The sequence below is a fragment of the Sorex fumeus genome, unplaced genomic scaffold, assembly GCF_029834395.1.
Source record: "Sorex fumeus unplaced genomic scaffold, SorFum_2.1 ptg000008l, whole genome shotgun sequence".
NCBI classification, from domain to species: Eukaryota; Metazoa; Chordata; class Mammalia; order Eulipotyphla; family Soricidae; genus Sorex; species Sorex fumeus.
The window spans coordinates 79,053,276-79,077,482 of NW_026606065.1; the positions used below are offsets into that span (position 1 = coordinate 79,053,276).

A 24,207-nucleotide genomic window follows, 5' to 3' on the forward strand; every position below is an offset into this window, starting at 1 on the left:
AACTATGACACTGACTTCTGTGACATACAAAGGAATTCAGTGGTAAGTGAAAATTAAATATTTTATAAAAGTGAAAAATGGAAAAAAATCAATGAAACAAAAAGACATTATACTGAGTAGAAGAAATCTCAAATGTATCTAATAAAGGGCTAATACCCACAATAGGCCAAAAAACTAACAACATAAATCATAGGCTACCCCTTTAAAATGAGAAAAACATATACTTCCCCAAGAAATTCAGATGGTGAAGAAGCACATGAAAATAATGCTTAACACTAATTATGGAAATACAAACCACAACAATGAAATATCACCTCACACAGATGAAAATGGCTGTATCAAAAAGGTTAAAAAGAACAAGTTGCTGGGATTGTGGTGGAGGGAGGATATGGAAAAAAAGGAATCCTCATTCACCACTAGGTAAGAATCCAAACTAGTTAAGGCTCTATGAAAAAAAGAAAAAAGACTCACAATGTTTCATATTGTCTATTCTCTTATTTTCTCTTCTTTTGTTTTTCTCTACATTCCACAGCTGAGATCATCTGGTTAAAAGCTTTCTCTGCATCAATTGATATTATTATATGATTTTTATCTTCCCCTTGTTGATAAGACATTACATTCACTGGTTTGAGTATATTGAGCACATCCTTTCATACTGGGATAAAACCCCACTTGATCACAGTGTATGGTCCTTGCATGAATGTTCATCAGAAATATTGGGCCCCTGTACTATCTCTCCAACTTTGCAGGGAATCTTTTATTTTTTCCTTTAATTTTCTCTTTACCCAATGGTTGTTTAACGGTATTCTGTCCACTTTTCAAATATCAGAGCTTTTCTTAGATTTCTTTTGATAGTTAATTTCTACCTTCATAAAACTGTAGCCTAAAAAAAAAAACAAAACTGTAGCCTGAAAAGACACTTCATATTGTTTTCTATTTTTCTGATTTATGGGTAATGAATTTGTGCCCCAGGATGTGGTCTATTCTGAAGACTATTCCATACACACTGAAAAAAAAATGTATTTGCCAGATTTTTATGAGGTGAAGGGTCCTGTATATGTCTATTAATCCTAGTTCTTCCAATTCTTCAGCTCTTGTCTCCTTACTGATATTTGGTCTGGTTGATAGGTCCAATGATAAGAGAGGGATGTTAAGAGAGGAATGATAAGAGGAATGATAAGAGAGGAATGTGTCTCCCATTACTACCATGCTATTGATTTATCTCTTCTAGGTTGATTAGCAAAGGTTTTAAAAAATATATATACATTTTGGTGCCCTTTCGTTTGGTACATATGTTTTGGGGAGGGGGAGTTGGGGGTGGTCTGGGTCACAACTAGTGGTGCCCAGGGCTTACTTCTTACTCTACACATGGGATCAAGGTTACTTCTGATGAGTTTAGGGGACAATATAGGGTCCTGGAGATCAAATCAGGGTTGGCCTAGTACAAGATAAGAGTCCTATCGACTGTACTATCACTTGGCCCCCAGTACATATTTTTAAGAGTTAAGTCCTCTTGACTTACTTTTCTCTTGACCAGCATACAACTGCCCCTATCTCTTATTATCTGATATAAATACAGCCATTCCTGCTTTTTAATTAACCTGTATAATTATTTTCTAACCTTTCACTCATAGCCTCTGTTTATCCTAGTTCAGCTTTATCTCTTTCTTGCAAGCTCTGATAAAGAGATGGATTTTGTTTATCCTTAGTCATTCAGTCACTCTATGCCTTTTATGAGAGAGTTCAGTCCAATCTCAAGTAAAAACAGATGCTTAATATATAATTAAATTTCAACAAAAATAGAACTTTAAAAATTATCTTGAAAATGCAAAGATAGTTCTCAATTAAAAATTGTATTAATGTAGGAACCAGAAAGATAGCACACAATGCTATGGTACATGCCTTGCATATGCCAACTATTAGTTTCATCCACAGCAGCAAAAGGTCTCCTTGGTATCACTGGACTCAGGAAGTTTCCAGCACACTGCTTAGGATCCTCTGGCCTTAGCATTTAACCACTGGTCTAACTGGCCAGTAACTGCTAGGAGGGGTCCCCAGGTTTCCTGACCACTACTTGGAAGACACCCCCACCCCCACCCTACCCCAACTTAAAAATAATATATATATTAATGTATGGACTGGAAAAATAGTACAGGGGTTAAGGGGCATGCAGCCAACTCAGCTTAAACCATGGTACTGTATGGCCTTCCCAACAATACTTTTATATACCCCTGAAGGGTCCAAAGCACTGAAAGGGTAATTCCCAGCACAGCTTACTCAGGCCCTAACATTGCACTGTTGGGCCAGTTGGCCAGCTTATTAAAAATTCCTGGGCCTCATGAGTACTGTCTGGGAGGAAATTGCTCCCCACTCCCTCCCCCACCACATTCCACCCACAACCCCTGAAACTAAGGGACTATTACAAGATAAAAAGGAGGGTAAACTGAATGCTTCTTTCAAGATACTAGAGTCACAGTAAAATCAGTTGATAAAGCTGGAAAAATCAGGAAACATTATTTAACACAATAAAAAACATTTACTAAAAAGCTATAAACACCATGCTTAATAATGAAATGCCAGCAGCAATCCTTTAAGATCTGAAGCAAAGTAAAGAAGCCTATTAAACCACTTACATTCAACACTTTATTATGAAAAGAGCTGCCCAGCAGGGTATCAATGTTAAGTAAGTAATAATTAGAAGGGAACAGGCAAATTTGTCTGGCATAAATGTTTAAAAGAGTAATTAGATCTATAAGAAAATAAAGCAACATTGCAATGTATGATTAGTAAATATCAACTGCCATTTCCACACACCAGAAACAGATGTTAGAAAATGAAATGTTTTAAAGGCTATAGCATTTTAAAAACTATCATTCCGTTTGCTGAATAATATATACACATTTACTAAGAAATATTCAAAACCTGAAATCAGAACTTTCACAAATCCACCAATCAATGTAGCTTAACTTCGCGGTATACCCTAAGTATACACTATGCACCAAAAGAAGGGAACTGCTCACCAAGCTGACAGATACATAATTGATAAGTTATTTGGGGGGCTGGTTTTTTTAAGTATAAAGTTCCTTAAAAATTTATATCATAAAACAAGAGGAAAATGAATGGGCATATACATCTGTTCATGTAGACTACTTTTCAAAATGATTCATACAAATCTAATGAGAGGAAACAAAACTACACTATCAATTTTCCATACCTTTTAAGTTCTGAACCCTGTGAATGCATTATTTAAGAAACATTTTAACAACAGTATCATAAAAATTAAAAATGAATAAACAACAAAAATTTCTTAAGTACCATTTCCAGTGACAACAAAAAAGAAGGTACCCAGTAATAAACTATATACATGACTTTAACAGAAAAAAATTTACAAGTTGATACATTTAATGCATTGAAATAAAAGTCCAACAGTTTTCCACAAAACTTAAAAAACAACTCCAGTTTAAAAATGTTTGTGAAAAAGCAAAGGGTCAAGAGAAGACAACTATGAAGGAAAAGGTGAGGATCCTTAACTAAAATACCGTAACACTAACTGGGCAAAACAACAGACCACAGAAAAGAATACAAGTGATAAAACTAGTACAGCAGAATTTTGGGGTAGAAAAAGTAGTAGAAGAAAGAGATCAAAGCAAATTCAGGTCTACCAGGTAAGACAAATACATTTAGGTAGGAAGTTACTGGGGGATAGCAAATACTTTTCAGGGAACTTTTCAAGATCCTGACATCAAATACTGAATACAGACTGTATTTGCTATTGTCATTTCTGATATGATCAATTTAGAAAACTTACCATTTTAATCCCACTCTAATGATGACTTTATTGCTTATGCATCTTTTACTGTATAAAAGAGCTATGTTTTCAACTCTAAGTTGTGGTCTGATAACAATTTTTTTCTGTGTCATATTGGTCAGTTTCATCTCTTATCACTTTAGCTAACAATTCCTGTTCAGAATTTATGGGCTATGTAAAAATTTCATTTAGGGGCCAAAACAATAGTACAGTGGGTGGGGTGTTTGCCTTGCAATTGGCCAAACTGCGTTTGGTGCCTGGTACCCCACATGATCCCCCAGTACCACCGAGAATGATTCCTGAGTATAGACCAGGAGTAACCCCTGAGCGACACGAGGTGTGGCCCAAACCACCGCCATCTCTGCCCAGATAAATTCAGTTAGTTAAACATTGCTTTGACACATGTTAATGTAAGAAATTATATTTATAAAAGAAACCTTAGGAGATTTAATGTATCTATACAAACATGTAAGAAACAGTTCACTGACAACCCGAAGACCTTACCCTTTTCAGGCAACTCTGGACCTCTTCCCCTACTTCTGCCTAGCCGATCATTCCTAATTTCACCTCGAGACTCACTTCTGGAATCATTCCTTATTTCAGTACGAGAACTTTCTTCTCTCAAATGGTTTCTGCCATAACTCCGGGATTCTTCCTGATACGTGTCCTCCTTTCGGTGTGTATCACGATTGTCACGTTCCCTGTAGTCATGGGCGTCACGAGCTGACCGAGAATCTCTGGGATCACGGCTGTCTTTATTGTCTCTGCTATAGTCTCTCATCTCCCTGGAGTCCCGAATGTCTCTAGAATCTCTTACTTCCCTTCGGTCTCTAGTATCTCTGGCATCTCTTCGATCCCGACCATCTCGAGGGTCTCTGTCATCTCTGTGTTCTCTAGAAGAGCTCTGATCCTGTTCATACTCTCGATCTTCTCTTACCTCCTTGTCTCTATCTCTCTTGCCTCGAGTTTCTGTAATACAATTTTGGAAATCAACCTTAATTGCTTCTACAAAATTTTGAGCAATTAGACAAATAATAGTTACAATCCTTCTTAAGCTAAAGTTCCAAAGATAATTTTCTTAGCATTTAGACAACTAGGTTCTTGATTGGATAAACTTGGATAAAACTCTGAATCTGATTTAGAAGTCTTAACAGAAACTTAAATGTTGGTCTAATATAACTGCTACTCTACTTTTTTAGAAATGACTTTAATTTTACCAAGTATTAAATTAGATTAGACTATATGATTACCTCAAAGGTACTTAGCTCTGGAGGATACCTCTCAGTATACTAGCTAGCAATGAGGTAATTTTTTTGTTGTTGCTTATTACATCGAGCTGGAGCAACAGCACAGCGGGTAGGGCATTTGCCTTGCACGCGGCCCACCTGGGTTCGATTCCTCTGCCCCTCTTGGAGAGCCTGGCAAGCTACCGCAAGTATCTCGCCCACACAGCAAAGCCTGGCAAGCTACCTGTGACGTACTTGATACGCCAAAAACAGTAAAAACAAGTCTCACAACTAGGGCTGGAGCGATAGCATAGAGGGTAGGGTGTTTGCCTTGCACGCAGCTGACCCAGATTTGATTCCTCCACCCCTCTTGGAGAGCCCGGCAAGCTACTAAGAGTATTCTGCCCGCACGGCAAAGCCTGACAAGCTACCTGTGACATACTCGATATGCCAAACACAGTAACAACAAGTCTCACAATGGAGATGTTACTGGTGCCCACTCAAGAAAAATCGATGAACAACAGGAGGACAGTGACAGTGACAGTGCTTATAGGTCATGCCTGGGTAGTGGTTAGGATGCACTCCTTGTTCTGTACTCAGGGATCACTCCTGGTGATACATAGGCACCATAGGCAGTGTCAGGACTGAGTCTGGGTTAGCAACATATGAGAGAAGTGCTCTGCCTCCTGATCCATCTCTCCAACTCCAGAGACATTTACTTTTCACTGTCACTGTCCTCCATTAAAAAAAATCTTACATTAAGTCAAAGAACTGACATGAGAGCTTCACAGAACAAACCCTGCCCTTTTTATCAGATTCTTTCATAAGTTGCTCTTACATTCTGGAACTGTCCCAAGGTCTGTACTATTTAGGCAACTATATTCATGGTTAGACACTGTAAATTTTTATTTTTTTCTGCTTCCAATGACTAGATCCATAGACTTTCATAAGCACCCAAACAACCATGCTCCACCAAACCCCTTACATTTTCATATCAGTAACTTATCTCCCCCACAATGATGTCTTTCACAAATGCCAATTAAGGATAGAAGCACTAGGTAAGAATTTGTATTTCTTCATTCCTTTTTATTGGGATCTATCACTTCCAGTTCTCTTAATGGAAATTATGCTCAAAATTTTGTTCACTTTCTTTTTTTAATGACGCTCTTATCTATCTTTACAAATACATATAATACAATACAGGTATAAAATACATGTAAACACATAAACATATTCTGTTGTGTTCTTACCTATCTTCCCATCCTTCCACCATGATTATTATTTCAGAAATGAAGTTTAAATTTAAAGAAATAAGAATCTGTTTCCAACATCTCTTATATGTAAGGTCAAAGAAATATCTTAGAAACCTTAAAAACATGGTTTATCTTTGAAAGGATTATTACCATAAAACATTCTCATAACTTACAACTGCATACTATTTCCATCACATTAGCATATTTAATCCTAATGTTCTACAACAGTTTTTATTCAACAGGTAATCATTCACTATAAACAATACATTAGTTTTAAAATATCTTATAGGTGTAAGTATTTTCCCATTTTATCAATGTTCCATAAATACTATTATGCCGATCAGGTTCCAAAATCATGTACACAAGGAAAAATTCTATCAAATAGGTTCTCTCTCCAGTCCCTACCTAGCATCTATCATTTTCTGAATAAAATAACTTGATTATCTTGCACTGTTGATAGGAAGAGAATAACTAAGTTCAACATGTTTCATGAGAGATTTCTGTACTATACTCACGACAGGCTTTTAAAATGCTTAATAGAAATGTAGGACTGGAGTAACCAAGTGGCTGGAGCCCCTGGAAGCCAAATCTGCTCTTGACCTTGTGCAGGAGTTCCTAAATGGTGCCTGCTTTCCTAACTCGTGCTTGTAGATTGCTTTTCCTAGTGAGAGTTTACGTGCAACTGTTTAAATGTAGCTTGTCTTTTGTTTTGTTTTGTTTTTGCTTTTTGGGTCACACCCAGCAATGCACAGGGGTTACTCCTGGTGATGCTTGGGGGATCATATGGGATGCTGGGAATCAAACCCGGGTCAGCTGCATGCAAGGCAGATGCCCTACCCGTTGTGCTATCACTCCAGCCCCTAGCTTGTCTTTTTTAGATTGGGTATTCTTTTAGTTGGGTATTCTCTTTGGGGGTGAATTTTTTTTCGTTTATTGTTTTGGTTTGGACAAACTGGCAGGCTACCAAATGTAACCTGCCCACACGGCAGTCTGGCAAACTCCCCGTGCTGTACCCAATATGCCAAATACCAGTAACAATGATGGGTCTCATTTTCCTAACCCTGAAAGAGCCTTGAATATGGCACTTTTTTAAAAATCTCAGGGCTAGGATGAAGGAGACGTTACTGGTGCCTGCTCGAGGCAGTCAACGAACAACAGGATGGTCGTGATCGTGATTGTGACTGCCCAAGCACACTCATAATATTCAAAAACTAACTCAGGAAAGGTAGTACATATGACTTGTGATATTAAATAAATAAGGACAAGAAGCTAAAAATGAGAAAATAATAAGAACTCTTAGACTTACTGCCAAATAATACAAGAAATCCACTTGCAGGGACTACTAAATTCAATTAACTTAATTTCTCAATTTCTCAGGAATCTAGAAAGGAAACTTGTTAAGACTTTGAGTTACACGTGAAAAAGTGATCACTTAAGTGTGTATTGTACTTCTTTATGTTCTTCCAACTCTTCTTTATCAAAGTAATTCTGATACTTTTGAACTCTGCTCCTTGGGGTTTGTGGCTTTTCTTTTCTTCTTTGTTCTAGAGAATGAACTAACAGGCTGAGGATGAGACTCAGTGATAAAGCACATGTCTTAATGTATGAAGCTCCGGGTTTGATCTGTGACACTATTAAGGGAAGTGGAAGGGGGTAACTAAGTACTATAACAACAAAGAATCAGAATGCAAGTAAAACATTTTAACTAAAAAAAAAATCACCGACTTTACATATTAATGCCTATTTAATAGATTATACCCATACCATTAAGCATCTTCCTGCTCTCAAAAACTTTCCTGTTTCAGAAAACCAAATAAAAATTTTCTTTTATTCCTTATTATAACAACAGGGGAACTAAAAATAAGACAAATTATAGTATATACCTTCTCTCCTTTCATGACGTCGATCATGAGACTGTGAAGTTCGTTCATGATCATGCCTCCCTTTCTCTCGCAAGGGAGAGCGATGTCTTGGGGGACTTTGCTTTCTTGGTGAAGACAAAGAATGTGAAGGATAAGGAGAAGCAGAACGCCGTAAAGGTGGAGTTATTGTCCTCTGATAAGATGGTGAAGGGGTTCTTTTTCGACGAGGAGAAGGAGAATGTCTTTGAATAGATGATCCTGATTGTGAGGAAGATGAGTGATGTCTAGAAGACAGAGGAGAATGATGTTGCCCTATGGGTGAGGTAGACCTATAAATAAAAAACATTCAAGAGCCTTTACTACTGAGCAATCTAGGACTAAACAGACCATTCTTGATCTGGTGGAGGATAGACACAAGCTCTATGTGGCCTATTAAAAATAAGTGATAAGTCACTATAATTGATTCTATTCGGAATTTATTTATGGTTCAGCTGAAATGTTCAATGGGTCTTACCCAAACTCAGAAAGCAATTATGAATAGTGGCCACTTAAATGCATTCCAGAAGAATCACTGTAATTACTATTGTTCCTTGCTTTCTAATTTTAATTATGTTCCAGTCAATTTGGAAATATCTAAAGTAAAACATGCAGTTTAACACTGAACTGGAATTTTAGTTGATTTTAAATATATTTCTAGGTGTTACACACAACTTTTTTTTTTTAATCACCCTTTGTGACTAGTTTATGGAGTTTAAAACAAAACCTGAAATATATTATCATCTAATCTTATTTCAAGTCAAATTTGGTGTCATTCAATAGCATGAGAAATGACAAAACCTTAAGTTCAAGCCTCGGGTTATTAAATTATACTATGATCAGAACACCAGTATGTTGTCAAATTGTCAAACTATAGCATTTTAGTCATTTACCTAGTCTTCAGGATAAAAAAAAAGGTTTAGGTTGAAAGTAGACTGGACTGAACATGTTCGCCACTCAATGCCTCTTTGGCTGATCACAGCGCCCAGGAGGAGAGAGAGAACAGGGGGGAATGCCCTGCCACAGTGGCAGGGGGAGATGGGGGGATGGGAGGATGGGGGGGAGGGATATTATCCTGGTGGTGGAAAATGGGCACTGGTGGAGGGATGGGTATTTAATCGTGGTATGACCGAGATCCAAGCACAAAATTTGTAAATCTACAACTGTACCTCATGTTGTTTCACTAATAAAAAAGAAAAAAAAATTCAATCAATAAAAAAAAAAAAAAAAAAAAAAAAAAAAGGTTTAAAAGCCTGATGGTCATTATGGGTTGAGTATACTGTTCTCCCAAAATTGTTTGTTGAATTTCGCTCTACTGCCCCAAACAGATATTGATCTAGATTCACATGATAGTATTAGCATCATTATAAAACTGAGATCAGAATTCATTTTTTCCTTCATGTGAGGACACAATGACAGACAATCCATAAGGCGGCTATTTTGTTACATTAAGTCCAAGCCTAAGGTGAAAAGAGCACTTTCAGATTTTCCCATATTACTACACTTTTAAAAGGTGACAGAATAATGAAAAAAGAGAATCCATCAGCAAATTGGGTTGAATTATGGGTGTAAGCCAAACCAGACTCTCTTTAGGATCTGGACTTATGTTCATTGTGCATATACGAAAGGTGTGCCAAAAAAACTGGAATCTGGCCAAAATTATTAGCAGTTTCGTTTCCAGAATACTACAGTAATATACTCAAAAAATAAGATATTTCTTTATCTGAGGGAAAAAGATAACAAAATTTAAATTAAAAAAAAAAAAGCTTACTGAACAAATAAAAGTTAATACTTTTTTTTTAAAAAAAGTATATTCTTTCCAAGCACAGTGATTTATAGCACACGAAGAAAACCGATCTTTAGCTATATTTCAATCAAAAGCATTTTTAATGTTGTTATAATTAAAACCCGATGTGAAATGAAAATATCTGGGGAATGTTTCATTTAAAGAAAATATAAAAGACTAAGAAATTTTTTAAGAAAAACTCCTACCCATGATGCAAAACATTTTACCTTTGAACCACTGTTTATCTTTAAATATGAAGTTATTATTAAAATGCCACTTTGAGGGGCAAAGAGTACAGAGGGTAGGACACTTGCCTTGCACAGGGCTGAATTTGATTCCCGGAACACCATTTGGTCCCCAGAGCCCTGAGCAAAGAGTCAGGAGTAAGGCCCAAGCATAAGCTAGTATGGTCCAAATTCCAAAAAAATAAGTTGCTGAACAAATACTAAGTGAGTACCTTCTATGCTCCAAGCATTATTTTGGTGCACCGCACAAAGTGAAGACAAAACCATTAACACGATAATGATGAAAGCTCTAATATCAATAGCATCTAATATACTTAGTTACTGTGTACATGAGACAATTTTCAGTGCTTTACGTAGATAATTTCTTTTTATCTTTAAGAATGCAACCGTGTCGTAACTGTGAGGACTGAGAACCAAGTCTAACTAAGCCAATGATAAAGTAAGGCAATGTTCCACTTTATTAAACAAAACTTTAAGTGCCTGAATCTTCTTGACTTAATTTCGTTTACATATTTATTTTTCCCTCCCCTGGATGGTTAGGGCCCTCAGGACTACATCAGGCTATGCTCAGGTAGTCAGGTAGCATGGAGCTTTGTGCTAGATAGACAGTCCTTTGAGTATGGATTTTTTTTCAGGATTTGTGTCATAGTTGGTGGTTCTCAAGGGACCGCTTAAATCTGGGTTTACCTGGTGCAAGGCAAGAAAGTGCCTTACCCACTGTACTTTCTCTCTGGCTCCATGCACCTTATTTTCTCTCCTAAACTATTATTTACATGAAAGTACTTTTGAGCTATACAGACAGAATTCAATTAAGCACATAACTATGGATAATTCATTAGCAAGCAATTCCCAGTATGAATACAAAGGTTACATTTTAATATAAAATGGTGGCATATCTTTTATGATGTGTTAACAAACAGTAACTGGGAAATACTATAAAAGATATTCAACCATGCCTTCGAAATTTGTATTTTAAATTATTACATACTCTTTCTTCAAGTTATAATAGCAATTACATGTATTTTTAAATGTCTTTTTTTTTTATGTAGGAGTACTGCTATTTATTCAGCCACTGATTAGGCTGATTGAATTGGGCATGAACTCCACCTTACTTTCTTTTCTTCATTTTTATAATTTTATTTATTGAATCACTGTGAGAGCAGTTACAAAGCTTTCGGATTTAAGTATCGGTCATACAATGAAACACCCATACCTTCAGTGCCCATTCTCCACCACCAAACTCCCCAGTATACCCCCATCCCACACCCTCCCCCTACCTGTGGGGCAGATGATTTTCACATTACTCTCTACTTTGATTACATTCAATATTTTGACACCAGACCCACCATTATTATTTGGGATTTTACCCCAACACTCAGATCTGCAGAAAAGGCAACAGTAGACAATTTGTTTTCTATTGCTGGTTATGAATAACATATGATGTTGCGCAGTTGCAGTAGTGGCCGCGCAATTTTGAAATTCTGAAATTTTAACAATTAAATCTGGAGGGATTTCTGCTAAAACCTGCTGGGTTCCGAGACTTGTTCCTGATTCTCTGCGATCATGGCCGCTAAGCAGCTTGATCAGGAGCCAGAGAGGCTCTTCGTGGGCGGCAACTTGGGTATTGTTGGGATGGGGAGGAAAGGGTCAGCTCCACCCCCATCCCGTGAGGCCTCTCATGTCTCATCACTGAGGGCCCAATTTTGACTGTCCAATGGTCTCTGGAGGATGGTGGCCACTGAGCTACCAAGGGGGAGCAGGTGGAGGGACAGCACCCTTTTCCCCCTGGGGTGGCCCAGCAACAGTAACCTACTCGGGATCTGGAAGCATTTCTGCCAAAAGCCGCTGGGTTCAGATATTTGTTTCTGAGTCTCTGGGATCATGGCCGTTAAGCAGCTTGATTAGGAGCCAGAGAGGCCTTTTGTGGGCGGAAACTTGGGGTCTCGTTGGAACACGGAGGAAAGGACCGGCTCCACCTCCATGCCGTGAGGCCCCACGTGTCCCATCACTGCGGGCCCAAACCTGACTGTCCAGTGGCCTCTGGAGGATGACAGCCACTGGGCTGCCAGGGGGAACAGGCCAAGGCACGAAACCTATTCCCCTTATTGGCCCGGTGCTGGTAATCTACTGCGGGGATTGGATGCGTTTCTGCCAAAAGCCATTGGGTTTTGAGACTTGTTTCTGAATCTCTAGGGTCATGACTGTGAAGGAACCAGAACAGGAACCAGAGAGGCTATGCCTCCAATTATATAGCTGAGCTGGAGGTGGTACATGGGTGTGTCTCCCACACACCTAACTTTTGGCTGTTCACTTTCTTGGTAAACTTTGCCCCAAGTTTTTAGGGTCTGGCCAAAGGCACAGCAGCAATTTGGGGTATCTGGAAGTCCGAATGCACCATCAGGCTGCTGATGCACTCGCCTCACAGGTACAGATTGAATACCTGCTGGTGGCACTGAACCTTCAAAATGTCTTTTTTTCTTTAAAGATACATACTAAAATGTATCTTTAATGAAATGAAATGCCTGGGATTTTTTTTTTCCAAAACAAAAATGGAGGGGAGTAGAGAGACGTACAATGAAACAAAATGAATGTAAGAGGCCTGCTCTTCAAGTCCATGTTCCCCCTTGAACACTATCTTCACTGCTTATCTCTTTCTTTGCTTGCCTTTACCACTCTTGAGAAGCCTACATTCACTTTCATGTACTTCTCCCTTTCTATCCCTTCACATCTTGCTAAGTAAGTTTCAATAAAAACTTTATTTCACAAAAAAAGGAGCATCATTATACTATTGCATTTTTGTGTAAGCAATGTTGAATATGTTATAGTAATATCTTCTCTATCATCTTTATAGAATTCAGCTACACTAGTATACCTCTTCTCAAGAAATTATGAATTCAGTCTATATACAATATCGCTGCATATCTGGAACCCCAGACTGGAGTTCAGAACAGTTCAGACACAGTATTTCTGTATGAGTGGTATATACTCAATGAATCAAGAATGGCTCTAATAAACACTTTTCAAAGGCATAAATACAGTAATTCGGATAAATGTGTACAACTGTTGAAAGAAAACAAGACATCAATTTGATGGCAATTTTCTTATTCTATCAAGCTAAAGTCAAAGTCAAGTTCGAATAATTACATCTGTCTTTCAAATCTGGATAAATTTTATGCACGCATTTATATTCCTGATTATTAAATACAGATACCCATATTAAAAACAAAAACAACTAGCTATGCCCTAATATTTTCTCACTTAATCAAACTTTGACAATCTAACATTTTGACTAAAATATATTACCTGCCAGTAAAATCTTATTTTGCCAAATATCAACAAGCAAGTGCAGGGAAGCTTCAGAGACTATATACAGAGAAGCTGATTGTCTTTGGTTAACTGTAGCACTGTAGCAATGTCCTCCCGTTGTTCATCAAATTGCTTGAGCGGGCACCACTATTCAAAAATACTGACGGTTTTAAGTTGTTTAATTATACTGATATATTGGTTCACTGTTCTGATTCTACAAAGTGTAGAAAATTTAGATTTTTATTTACCAAGTAAGATATTACAGGTCAATTCAAACATCATTATAAACAATTGATTAGGAGTACCATAATATAACAGATAAATTCATCCCACAAGTGATTTTTCTGACTAAATATCTCATTTGAATCTAATTTTCCTGAGTTATATCTCTTTCCAAATAAACAGAATAAAAATACTTAGTCAAGTTCTAAGATCTTACATTCTCTGTAGAGAACAGCCATGAAAGTTTATTTTTAAAATGACAGGAAATTACTACTCTTTCTAAAAGCAGAGTAATCTATAAAGCTTTAAAATATATGCAAGAAATATTAAGATTGAGATCAATGATGTATAAATAAATCACTGCTGAGGAAAGCAAACTGGAAACAACATTCCATTAAGACTGTGGCTTCCAAAGTAGTGACTTCAACAGCAATTTCATAACAGAATGTAGTGCCATTGGAAACAAAGAATATTTGTATTCTTAATATAGTTTATATGACCAACCAAACGGAGGAAAGTATTCAAATTCTGATGTCAGAGCAGTGACAGGGGTCTAAAGAATGATGAATTCTGGGCTGAGACAGTGCAAAAGACTAGAGCGCATGTTTTGTATACCGGTATCTCAAATTTGGGCACCACAAGGTCCCCTAGGCACTGCTTGCAAGGTTCCTCCCTCCTCCACCCCGCAGAGCCATGAGGAATTTCTGTCTTTCTGGAGAGGTGGAAAATGAAGAATCTTGGAGGGAAACTATGGCCACTCACCAAAACACACAGAGGCAAAATTTATCCATAAACCATGATACTTAAAAATCAAGGTTTTTTCAAGCCCCCTAAAATTCAACAACAGACCTCAGATTAGGAGTTACTGATCTGGAAAGTTATAAAACTAAGAAACAGAAAACAGGGATGACTTAGTTAAAGAATACTCTGGTGGTACTGAATCATATGATCATCTGCCCCAGAGGCAATTACTCTTTCATTCAATAGAAAATCATCCCTTACGATATATTTCCAATAGTTCTAATAAAAATTTTATTTAAAAAAGAAATTTATATTTGAAATATACCTTTTACACACAATTAACTTTATAACTTCCACCCATAATAACAAAGCACTTATTATTATTATTAAACTATTAAACCCACAGCTTTTAGGATGGTGCCTACCCACACAGTAAGTATTTAGTATCTTTTGGAGGGATAAATAATTTATACTTTTACTTAAACTCAAGACATCCTGGTAGTCAAAGTACTGCTAGGCAAGCCCATTATAACATCTAAATTAACCTTAGACGGCAACTTACTTACAAGGAACTTAGATACCAACCTTTAATTACGTACTTCATCAATTTGAAAACAGTGACAAAACAATCTCAACACAGTATTTGTTTTTAGAATAAATATTAACAGTACTTAAAACAGATCTGCCTTTAAAATAAACACCTAGAAATTAGATTAACATCTATTAAATAAAAATGCCCTTTTGTAGCCGGTCAATGTGGCACTTCTAGCTACAAAATACTTTAGTAGTCCTAGCTACAAAGTACTTTAGCACTCCTAGCTACAAAGCTTCATTTCCTTAGACAAGAGAAATAAGCGAATTTCAGAACTTGTCATACATTAACAGGTAGTCCTAAGCACATCAAATTGCTCTCCATAAAGAAAGCCAGAGATAGAGTGGAAAATGAAGTTTCAACTTGTGTAAAACTCAATTCCTTGTAATACAAAATGATATCTTTTCAAAAGTAAATGATTTGGGGTCAAAATAACAAAAGCACAAAGACACATGGGGAGAGTTAAGACTTCTTATAATGTAAACCAGCAAAAGCATTTAATATAATCTTGATCTGATATACATGTCATTTTTAAAGAAGTATCTAACTGAAATGAGTAAATATATTTTTGGAAAGTATGTTCAGGAACTGTAGATGAGCCAGTTAAATATTCTTATATTGCTCCAGCAAGCTGCAATATTGCTACATCCAAGCAACAGTGACAGAATCATTCTGGTTCTTCTAAATTACAGAGAAGGGGAGATTGCCATCTACATTTGACAAAATGATCTCTTACCAAGATTAAGAAAGGACAATTGCCTAAATCCTTCTTAGAAAAATCTGTGTTTTGTTTAACCTTTTTGTTTTGTTTATGGGCCACTCCCAGCAGAGCTCAAGGCTTACTCCTGGCTTTCCTCAGGTGTAGAGTTAGGGCTGAACTCAGGTTGGCTGCATGCAAGGCAGCCTGCTTTTTAAGCCCCTGAAATTAAAAAGCTATATTAATTCCTTAATTGGCTGGTTCATAATAGTTGTCACACAGCTTTCTTAATAGAGTGCCAGGTAATAGTGCTTCTACTCCAATCAGCTCATTACCTAATTAACATGTACAGAAATGCCATCTCCCAAGTAGAGCAGCATGCAAAAAAAACTATCCTATCACCTAATCTGCTGTTTTACATCTTTAAGATAAGGAGAATGGAAAGACAGATTTTCAGAAAGATGAAGGCTTTCTTCCCTAGTTTTTTCCCTGCTGCTTGGAATATGAATACAAAAATGAAAACATTATTAGTCATATTCAACCATAAGATAAACCACAAAAGGAAAAAAATGCTTGAAAACTCAATGATCTATCGAGTAGTGTGTCAGCCTTGGGCTAACTCTGTATGCACATTTTTTAGTAAAAGACGAATTTAAATTTATGAATTCCAAAACTTTAACACTACATTCATAAGATTTTAAAATCTCAGTACAAACATTGCTTCCCTTACTAACAAAATCAGACTATTTCTAGAGGTCTGGGAAAGAACTCAAAAGATCAGTGTGCTTGCTTTGTATGCTGAAGGCCTAGGTTGAATCCCTGGCACTTCATGGTTCACCAAGCACCTTACCAGGAGTAACTCCTGAGTACTGTTGGGGGTGGCCGAAAATAAAATGACTATGTATTAGAACTAGCCATCAAGAGTTTATAAATATATATACATATATATGTACACACACACACACATATATATTTGGGGTAACACAGCTTTATACACACACACACAATAGTCTATAAAGACTCAGGCTACTCCATTGTGCAGTTTGGGTACTACTGCCTTACAGATTTAAATCTTGAATACTGAGACTTATAGCTGATTCTGTATCAAACTGATACTGCATACAAGTCCATAAGAAAAACACCAGGAAAGTTAGATCAAACTCAATCTCTTTATAGCTACAATCTAGTTACTATTGCATTAGTTTAAGACCTTCAAATAGACAATTTTTAAATATTACTCTGCTGTATTTCACTTGTTTGTGAGTCACACTTGTTGTAGTCCTGAGGGTTATTCCTGGCCTGGATGCTCAGGCCAACCATGCAGAATGTCTGAACCTGGGGTTCTTGCATGCAAAGCATGAGCTCCTGCCCTTTGCACGATCTCCTATGTAATATATTATTAAAATAAAGAGCACTTTAATTTTCATGTTTTACAAAAGACTAATAGTTTGGCTTTTTTTTTCATTTTCCCCTTTCATTTGCTGTTCTCATCGTTGTGGTGCAAGAGGTCCCACAATGTTTGTGGTAGTCACTGAAAGTCACACACTTAGGTTGCATACTTGGATGTGTTGCTCACCAAGGACTGTTCATTTGATGCGATACTCGCAGGTGTGCAAGTGTACTTGGTTGCTGTGCTTGCCAAGGTTGCACACTTGGTTGTAGAGGTGGCTACGGGTCATGTTCTGGATGCAGCACTGGGGATCACAAGGGTAGCGCCAAGTCAGGGACTGCGCTCAGTAATGTGGGGGCAATCGTAGAGGTAGAACTTGTAGTCACACACTCAACAGGCAGGCTCTCTGCCAATGAATCAAATGCCCATGCTCTACTTTCTTTACATGTATTTAAAAGCATTACCCCAGTTAATCTTCACCTCGACTCTATGAAGCAATATCATGCTTATTTTATAGCTGAAGAAACAGAGGCTCAGAGAAAATAAATACCTTGTTAGGGTCTCATATCAAGTAACTGGGAGAGCCAATATACAAAAGAAACATTTGTTTGCTTCAATGCATTTGAATTATACTGTAACTCAGGAAGAGACTGAAAAAAAAATTGAAGAAAAACAAAACATATAAAAAAAAGCCAATGCAAGTACACAGGGCAGAGTATTTGCCTTGCATAAGTTTGACCCAACTTCAATCCATGGAACTCCAAATGGTCCCGAATCCTACCAGGAGTGATCCCTGAGTGCAGAGCCAGGAGAAAGATGGTGTGCCCCCACGCCACCCCTGCAAAAAATATCCCCAAATATTAAGAGATTGAGAGTACACTAAAAAGTATTTTTTTCTCAGAAAGATAATTTCAAAGAAGAATAAAATTGTTTTGTGTTCTTTGAGCCATACCCATTAGTGCTTAGGGGTTATTCCTAACTTTTTGCTCAGGATTTACTCCCGGCAGTGCTCAGGGAACCTTTTATGGTATCAGAAATCTAACTGGGGTCAGAAGTATGCAAGGCCAGCATCTTACCTCCTGTACTCTCTCTCTAGCCAGAATAAATTTGAAAATAAGGATGTTCTTATTTTGTATATCACAAAGATTGTGAATGAGAAAACTATTACTTCCAAGTTGTCTTTTATAAAAAGACTTTTTAATTAGAATTGAATAAAAAAAAGATCAAGACCATCAGTTTTTATAAAATGTACCTAAAGCAGCGCCCCAGAGGGGGACAGGTGAGAGCCCTTCTGCCCTGGTAGGCGAAAATCTCCAGAATTCAATTGCTGCCACGCTCACGGCCACTCTCCACATGCTTGGGCCAAGACTCACCCATGAGTGAACCCCTAGAAAACCCAAGTATGTGGAACTTTGTGACTGAGAACTCTGGGTAAAACGGGACTGGGAATAGAAGTCCTCTGCCCCATGCCCACTCCCAGGCTCCTCCATCTCCAGCAATTCAGCAGTCACATCCATAAGCCACCCCTGACTGGCCCCAGATAATCTCGTCATTGGCCACCACCCAGAACGTATGTCCTTCTCTTCCGGAAGGGAGCATAACATGACGCTGCCAGAACCATTCTGCTGGACCCCATGCCAGGCTGTTTCACTTGGGGCGCCCCAAAGGGAGGTGGGTGAGAGCGCTCCCTGCCCCAAAGGACCCAGCCCAGCAGCCGAAAACCTCCAGAAGTCAACTGCTGCCATGCTCATGGCTGCTCTCCACATGCTGGGGCTGAGCCTCACCCACAGGTGAACATTTTCCTTGCCTGTGCAGCCTCAAATCGCACTTCATAGGACACATTCTACCCATACTCCAAGAGTACTGTACCACATTTGATGGGATTTAAAGTAGGAGGCAACCAACCTTAGATGGAAATATTGTATTATTTCGGTTCTGCCTTGGGGCAGGGATTGGGGTTTGGGACGAAAATACCCGAAATGTGGTGGGAAGGTGTAATGGTGGTGGGATTGGTGTTTGAATATTAAATGTAATCAAATATTGTGAACTACTTTATAAAACTAGAAAAAAAGGAGAGGGAAGTACAAACAGATGCCATTGGACTGCGCTAGCATGCAACAGGGATGAATGGAGACATTACTGGCACCCGCTTGAGTAAATTGATGAATAATGGGGATCAAGTGATCAAGTGATAAATAATAACAAAAAAATTAAAGTTATCATTTAATGAAGTAATCATGATTATGGGAACTATTGTATGTACAGAGTTTAAAACACTAAAATTACAGTAACAGTTTAAAAGCTTCAAAAATTATTTTAAACAGTTACATATACATTCCTACTTACCTTGGTTTGTCTCTTTTTTCTCTTTGTCTTTCAAAGTCTCGTCCTCTGTCCTTCCCATCTCTTGTTCTTTCATCTATCCTGTCTTTTACTTTGTACTTTTCTTTGTATTTCTTCCCCAGAGCAATGTCTTCTGGTATAGGAGGGGGTGGACTAGGAGTTCGAGGTCCTTTCTTTTTACTTTGATTGCTTTTTGAATTCCTGATGTAACACAAAGTTATAATTAGAGGTTCATACAGTTTTGGAAAATCAAATTGATATTTTAAAAATCTCAACAATGACTTTAAAAAAATTTAATAGACTGCAGAGAAAAGATAAATGGGTACGGGGCCTGCCTTACATTCAGTTGACCCAGGTTTGGTCAACTGAATGTAAGCACCACTCTGGGCACTGCCAAGAATAAATCACCTGCAGGTGTGCTTCCCGCTAAAAAGCAATGAATTCTTTCAACACTTACTTTCTATTATTTGTATACTAGCAACATCCAGGAAAAAAAGAAATTTTATTACTTGTTTTAATATTATGTAGAAGTTTTATCCGAGGATTGAGGAAGAAGAAACTTTTTAACCTATGATTCCACTATCCAAGGATAAATACTGTTAACACTTCGGTATTTATCTGTACTTTTTTCATGTCTTCTCACCCACTCTAGTCTTATTCTTTCCCCATCCCTCTCTATCTCTTAGAAGTGTGCATGCATGTGTACATGCATGCGTGTGCATGCATGGCTCCTATATCTTAATCATAAAGATCAAAAAATATCAATGAACAAAGTTCTAGAACAGTTGGTACACATAAATTGAAGTCTTCTTGAGTCTTACTTAAAAGCTCTTTCCAACTTTTAAAATTACAAAAACAGTCCCCTCCAAATTCTAGAATTGTGTTACCTGATACTTAACTGAGCGTGATCTGACATATAAATTATACTCTTAATTTGATTAGTAATTTTACTTAGTGTCATAACTTGAGCCCTCACATATTCAAAACTGTACTTCCCTCAGAAATGAACAACAGTTTGACTAAAGCAGTTTGGACTCAATATCCTTTGTCCTCAGAACAGTGTTTAGAACCCTAAGTGAAAATTTTGAGGGTTAAATTTTTTCATATGAATGTTAACTTTTTATTCCTGAGATTCTTATAAAACATTTACTTAGAAATAAAAAATCCAGGCAATCATTTCTGCCCAGAGGGGAAAGGGTGTTGCTCCCTTCCGCCCTCCTCCCTCTGGAAAGAAAGATGGCAGCCACATGGGGGCCTTGTGGACAGCAGGTATGAGCCGGGGGTGTGGGGGCGACTAAAACCTCATGGGAAGGGGGGCGTTCTGGTCCGTCCTTCACGCCCTACCGAGGTCACCAGTTGCCCCCCACGAGCGGCTCTCCAGCACAGCCACGGCCCCAGAAGCACAAGGACTTAATGCAGAACCCAGCAGCTTGGAGCAGAAAAGTGAACGGACTATGCATTGATCCAGGCCATCAAGTCTGCCGGAGGGGAAAGGGTGTTGCCCCATTCGCCCTCTCCTCTCTGGAAAGAAAGATGGCGGCCACATGGGAGCCTTGTGGACAGCAGGTATGAGCCGGGAGTGTGGGGGCGACTAAAACCTCATGGGAAGGGGGGCGTTCCGGTCCGTCCTTCACGCCCTACCGAGGTCACCAGTTGCCCCCCACGAGCGGCTCTCCAGCACGGCCACAGCCCCAGAAGCACAAGGGCTTAATGCAGAACCCAGCAGCTTGGAGCAGAAAAGTGAACGGACTATGCATTGATCCAGGCCATCAAGTCTGCCGGAGGGGAAAGGGTGTTGCCCCATTCGCCCTCTCCTCTTTGGAAAGAAAGATGGCGGCCACATGGGAGCCTTGTGGACAGCAGGTATGAGCCGGGAGTGTGGGGGCGACTAAAACCTCATGGGAAGGGGGGCGTTTCGGTCCGCCCTTCACGCCCTACCGAGGCCACCAGTTGCCCCCACGAGCGGCTCTCCAGCACGGCCACAGCCCCAGAAGCACAATGACCTAATGCAGAACCCAGCAGCTTGGAGCAGAAAAGTGAAAGGACTATGCGTTAATCCAGGCAATCATTTCTGCCCAGAGGGGAAAGGGTGTTGCTCCCTTCCGCCCTCCTCCCTCTGGAAAGAAAGATGGCGGCCACATGGGAGCCTTGTGGACAGCAGGTATGAGCCGGGGGTGTGGGGGCGACTAAAACCTCATGGGAAGGGGGGCGTTCTGGTCCGTCCTTCACGCCCTACCGAGGTCACCAGTTGCCCCCCGCGAGTGGCTCTCCAGCACGGCCACGGCCCCAGAAGCACAAGGACTTAATGCAGAACCCAGCAGCTTGGAGCAGAAAAGTGAACAGACTCTGCATTGATCCAGGCCATCAAGTCTGCCGGAGGGGAAAGGGTGTTGCCCCATTCGCCCTCTCCTCTCTGGAAAAAAAGATGGCGGCCACATGGGAGCCTTGTGGACAGCAGGTATGAGCCGGGAGTGTGGGGGCGACTAAAACCTCATGGGAAGGGGGGCGTTTCGGTCCGCCCTTCACGCCCTACCGAGGCCACCGGTTGCCCCCCGTGAGCGGCTCTCCAGCACGGCCAGGACTCCAGAACACAGAAACCAATTTCTTAACTATCTGACTTTCAGTAGAAATACTTCCAGGGTCAATAGGTAAAAGAGCAGAAATCCAAAACCAACATTTAATTCTTGAACCCAGCCGTAGAAAGCAAATCACTTCACAATGCTTTTTCAGCATGTCTGATTTGGGGGGGGGGGGGGGGGTAAACTCTAAATAATAGTGGTGAATCTTTTATTGAAACAATGAATCTAATCAAAGCAGATAGAGTGTTAACTAGAATTCATCTGCTTCACAGGGACGGGGAGGGGTGGGGGGTGGGGTTTTCTTGGGGTTCTTCATGGTAAAAAATAAGTATTGGTAAAGGGAAATGTGTTTGATATTTGCATGACTGAGACATAAACCTGAAAGCTTTGTAACCTTTCCCACAGTGATTCAATAAATAAATTTAAAAAAAAAATAAAATAAAAAAAAATAAAAAAAAAAAAAGAAATAAAAAAATTGCACTGTCTTTTTTTTCTTTTCTTTTTGAGGGGAGGGCATTCATAGTGAGCTCAGGGCTTCTTTGGAGCTCTCGGGGATCACTCATGGCAGGGCCTGGGGGTCAGGTGCAGTGATGGAACCTAGGTCAGCCATGAGAAGGCAAGCACCCTCTCCCACACTATCACTTTGGCCCCTGGTTTTCTTTTTAATGGAAAACAAATATACTACAATTTTACTGCAGTTACAGTGTTCTGACATACCTAAAGGTTAGAATTTAAAGTTCATTCATTTTTTAAAAAATCTAAAGTGACTGCATGTTATTTAAAGTTTCAGGGGTGTAAAATTCAACATATGTATTTAAGAGTGCACTTGCATCTTTTATAATTACGCTTTACCCAATTTGCCAATTCTGTTCTCCCTTTCCTTTTGATACACTGAATTGAATTTTTAGCCTAAAAGTTGATTTTTGTTTCCTTTAGCTTATCTGTTTGTTTTCTCTGTATACCAAGAGTCAAATCCCATGTTCTATTTACTTTCATTAGTTGAGCAATATTTTGTTTTTTATATATGTATACACACACACACCCACACACACATACACATACACAATCTCTTTTCATCTGCCTGTTGATGAGCACTGAGGCTGCACCCAGCTCTTAAATACTGGCAATAATGCTGCAATAAACAGAGTGAAACATAATATCTCTTCAAATTTACATTTTTGTATACGTCAGGTAGATATATAAAGTGTGATAACTGGACTGTAGAAAAGTTCTAGTTTTAGTTTCTTTGAGGAATCTCTATACCAATAAATTATAGTTTCTTCATGTTGTTTTCATATATTTTTATGTGGCTAGAAAATACAATTATGTCACTGATTATGTGAGCTTTTAAGATTCAAAATCAATTTTGCAAATTCTGACATTAACAAGCTCTTCTAAGATTTTTTAAATTAATTCATTACTTTTTTAGACTCTATATCCTATTTGTGTGAAATAGTTCAGTTATCTAATTTTGTCTTGCTTGTGTTAGTGGGGGCACACACAGTACAGCTCAAAGGCCATTCCTGGCTATGTTCAGGAATAACTCCTGGTGGGGCTTGGGGGAGACAATATGCAGTGCTGGGGATCAAACCAGGGTGGGCTGCATGGAGGGCAAGCACCAACAGGTTTAAATCCTTTCTCTCTTTTCTCTCTCCAAAACTATTTCTTTAGAACTGCTTTTACTTTTAATACATAGCTTTGTACAAATAGTTATAAATGAAATAGCTTAGTCTAATTTAAGTTAAGAAACAGTTCAGCTGCACATAACAGATAATACATTTGCTGATCTTAAGTCACACTGTTTCTTATATCAGCCTGAGCGTACTATAAGGCTGTATGTTATAATAAATGTCAAAGGAAACTGCCAACTTTCAGGGAGAAGTGTGAATTTTTTCAGTAATTATCTCTGCCGACCAAGTAAGATCAAGATGTTTGTTTACCTATTTGTCATCTCCAGTGACTTACTGGCATTGGCTGTACGCCACAATTTTAACTGAAATTCTAATCCTTACTTCTTGCTTAATATGTCTTCAGGCAGTTTGAAGTACAATCTAGAACTGAAATTTAAAGCTGATCTGACATACATTAGTTAATGTAAATGTAATGAAATAAAGAACTGTC

At 38.6% G+C, this 24,207-nt stretch overlaps 1 protein-coding gene across 4 annotated transcripts in view; it reads right to left on the bottom strand.

The window, feature by feature from the left end:
* The window catches only part of ZC3H13 (zinc finger CCCH-type containing 13), a 70,720-nt gene that overhangs the window by 24,310 nt on the left and 22,203 nt on the right, over positions 1–24,207 (bottom strand). For 3 of the 4 annotated variants that reach the window (XM_056108562.1, XM_056108553.1, XM_056108578.1), the window contains exons 8-10: positions 19,511–19,708; positions 8,171–8,478; positions 4,313–4,777 (exon numbers count right to left, since the gene is read on the bottom strand). In XM_056108562.1, the coding sequence (XP_055964537.1) occupies positions 4,313–4,777; positions 8,171–8,478; positions 19,511–19,708 (971 nt within the window). The remainder of the gene's footprint in view (positions 1–4,312; positions 4,778–8,170; positions 8,479–19,510; positions 19,709–24,207) is intronic. The other variant, XM_056108569.1, reaches the window with a different exon arrangement.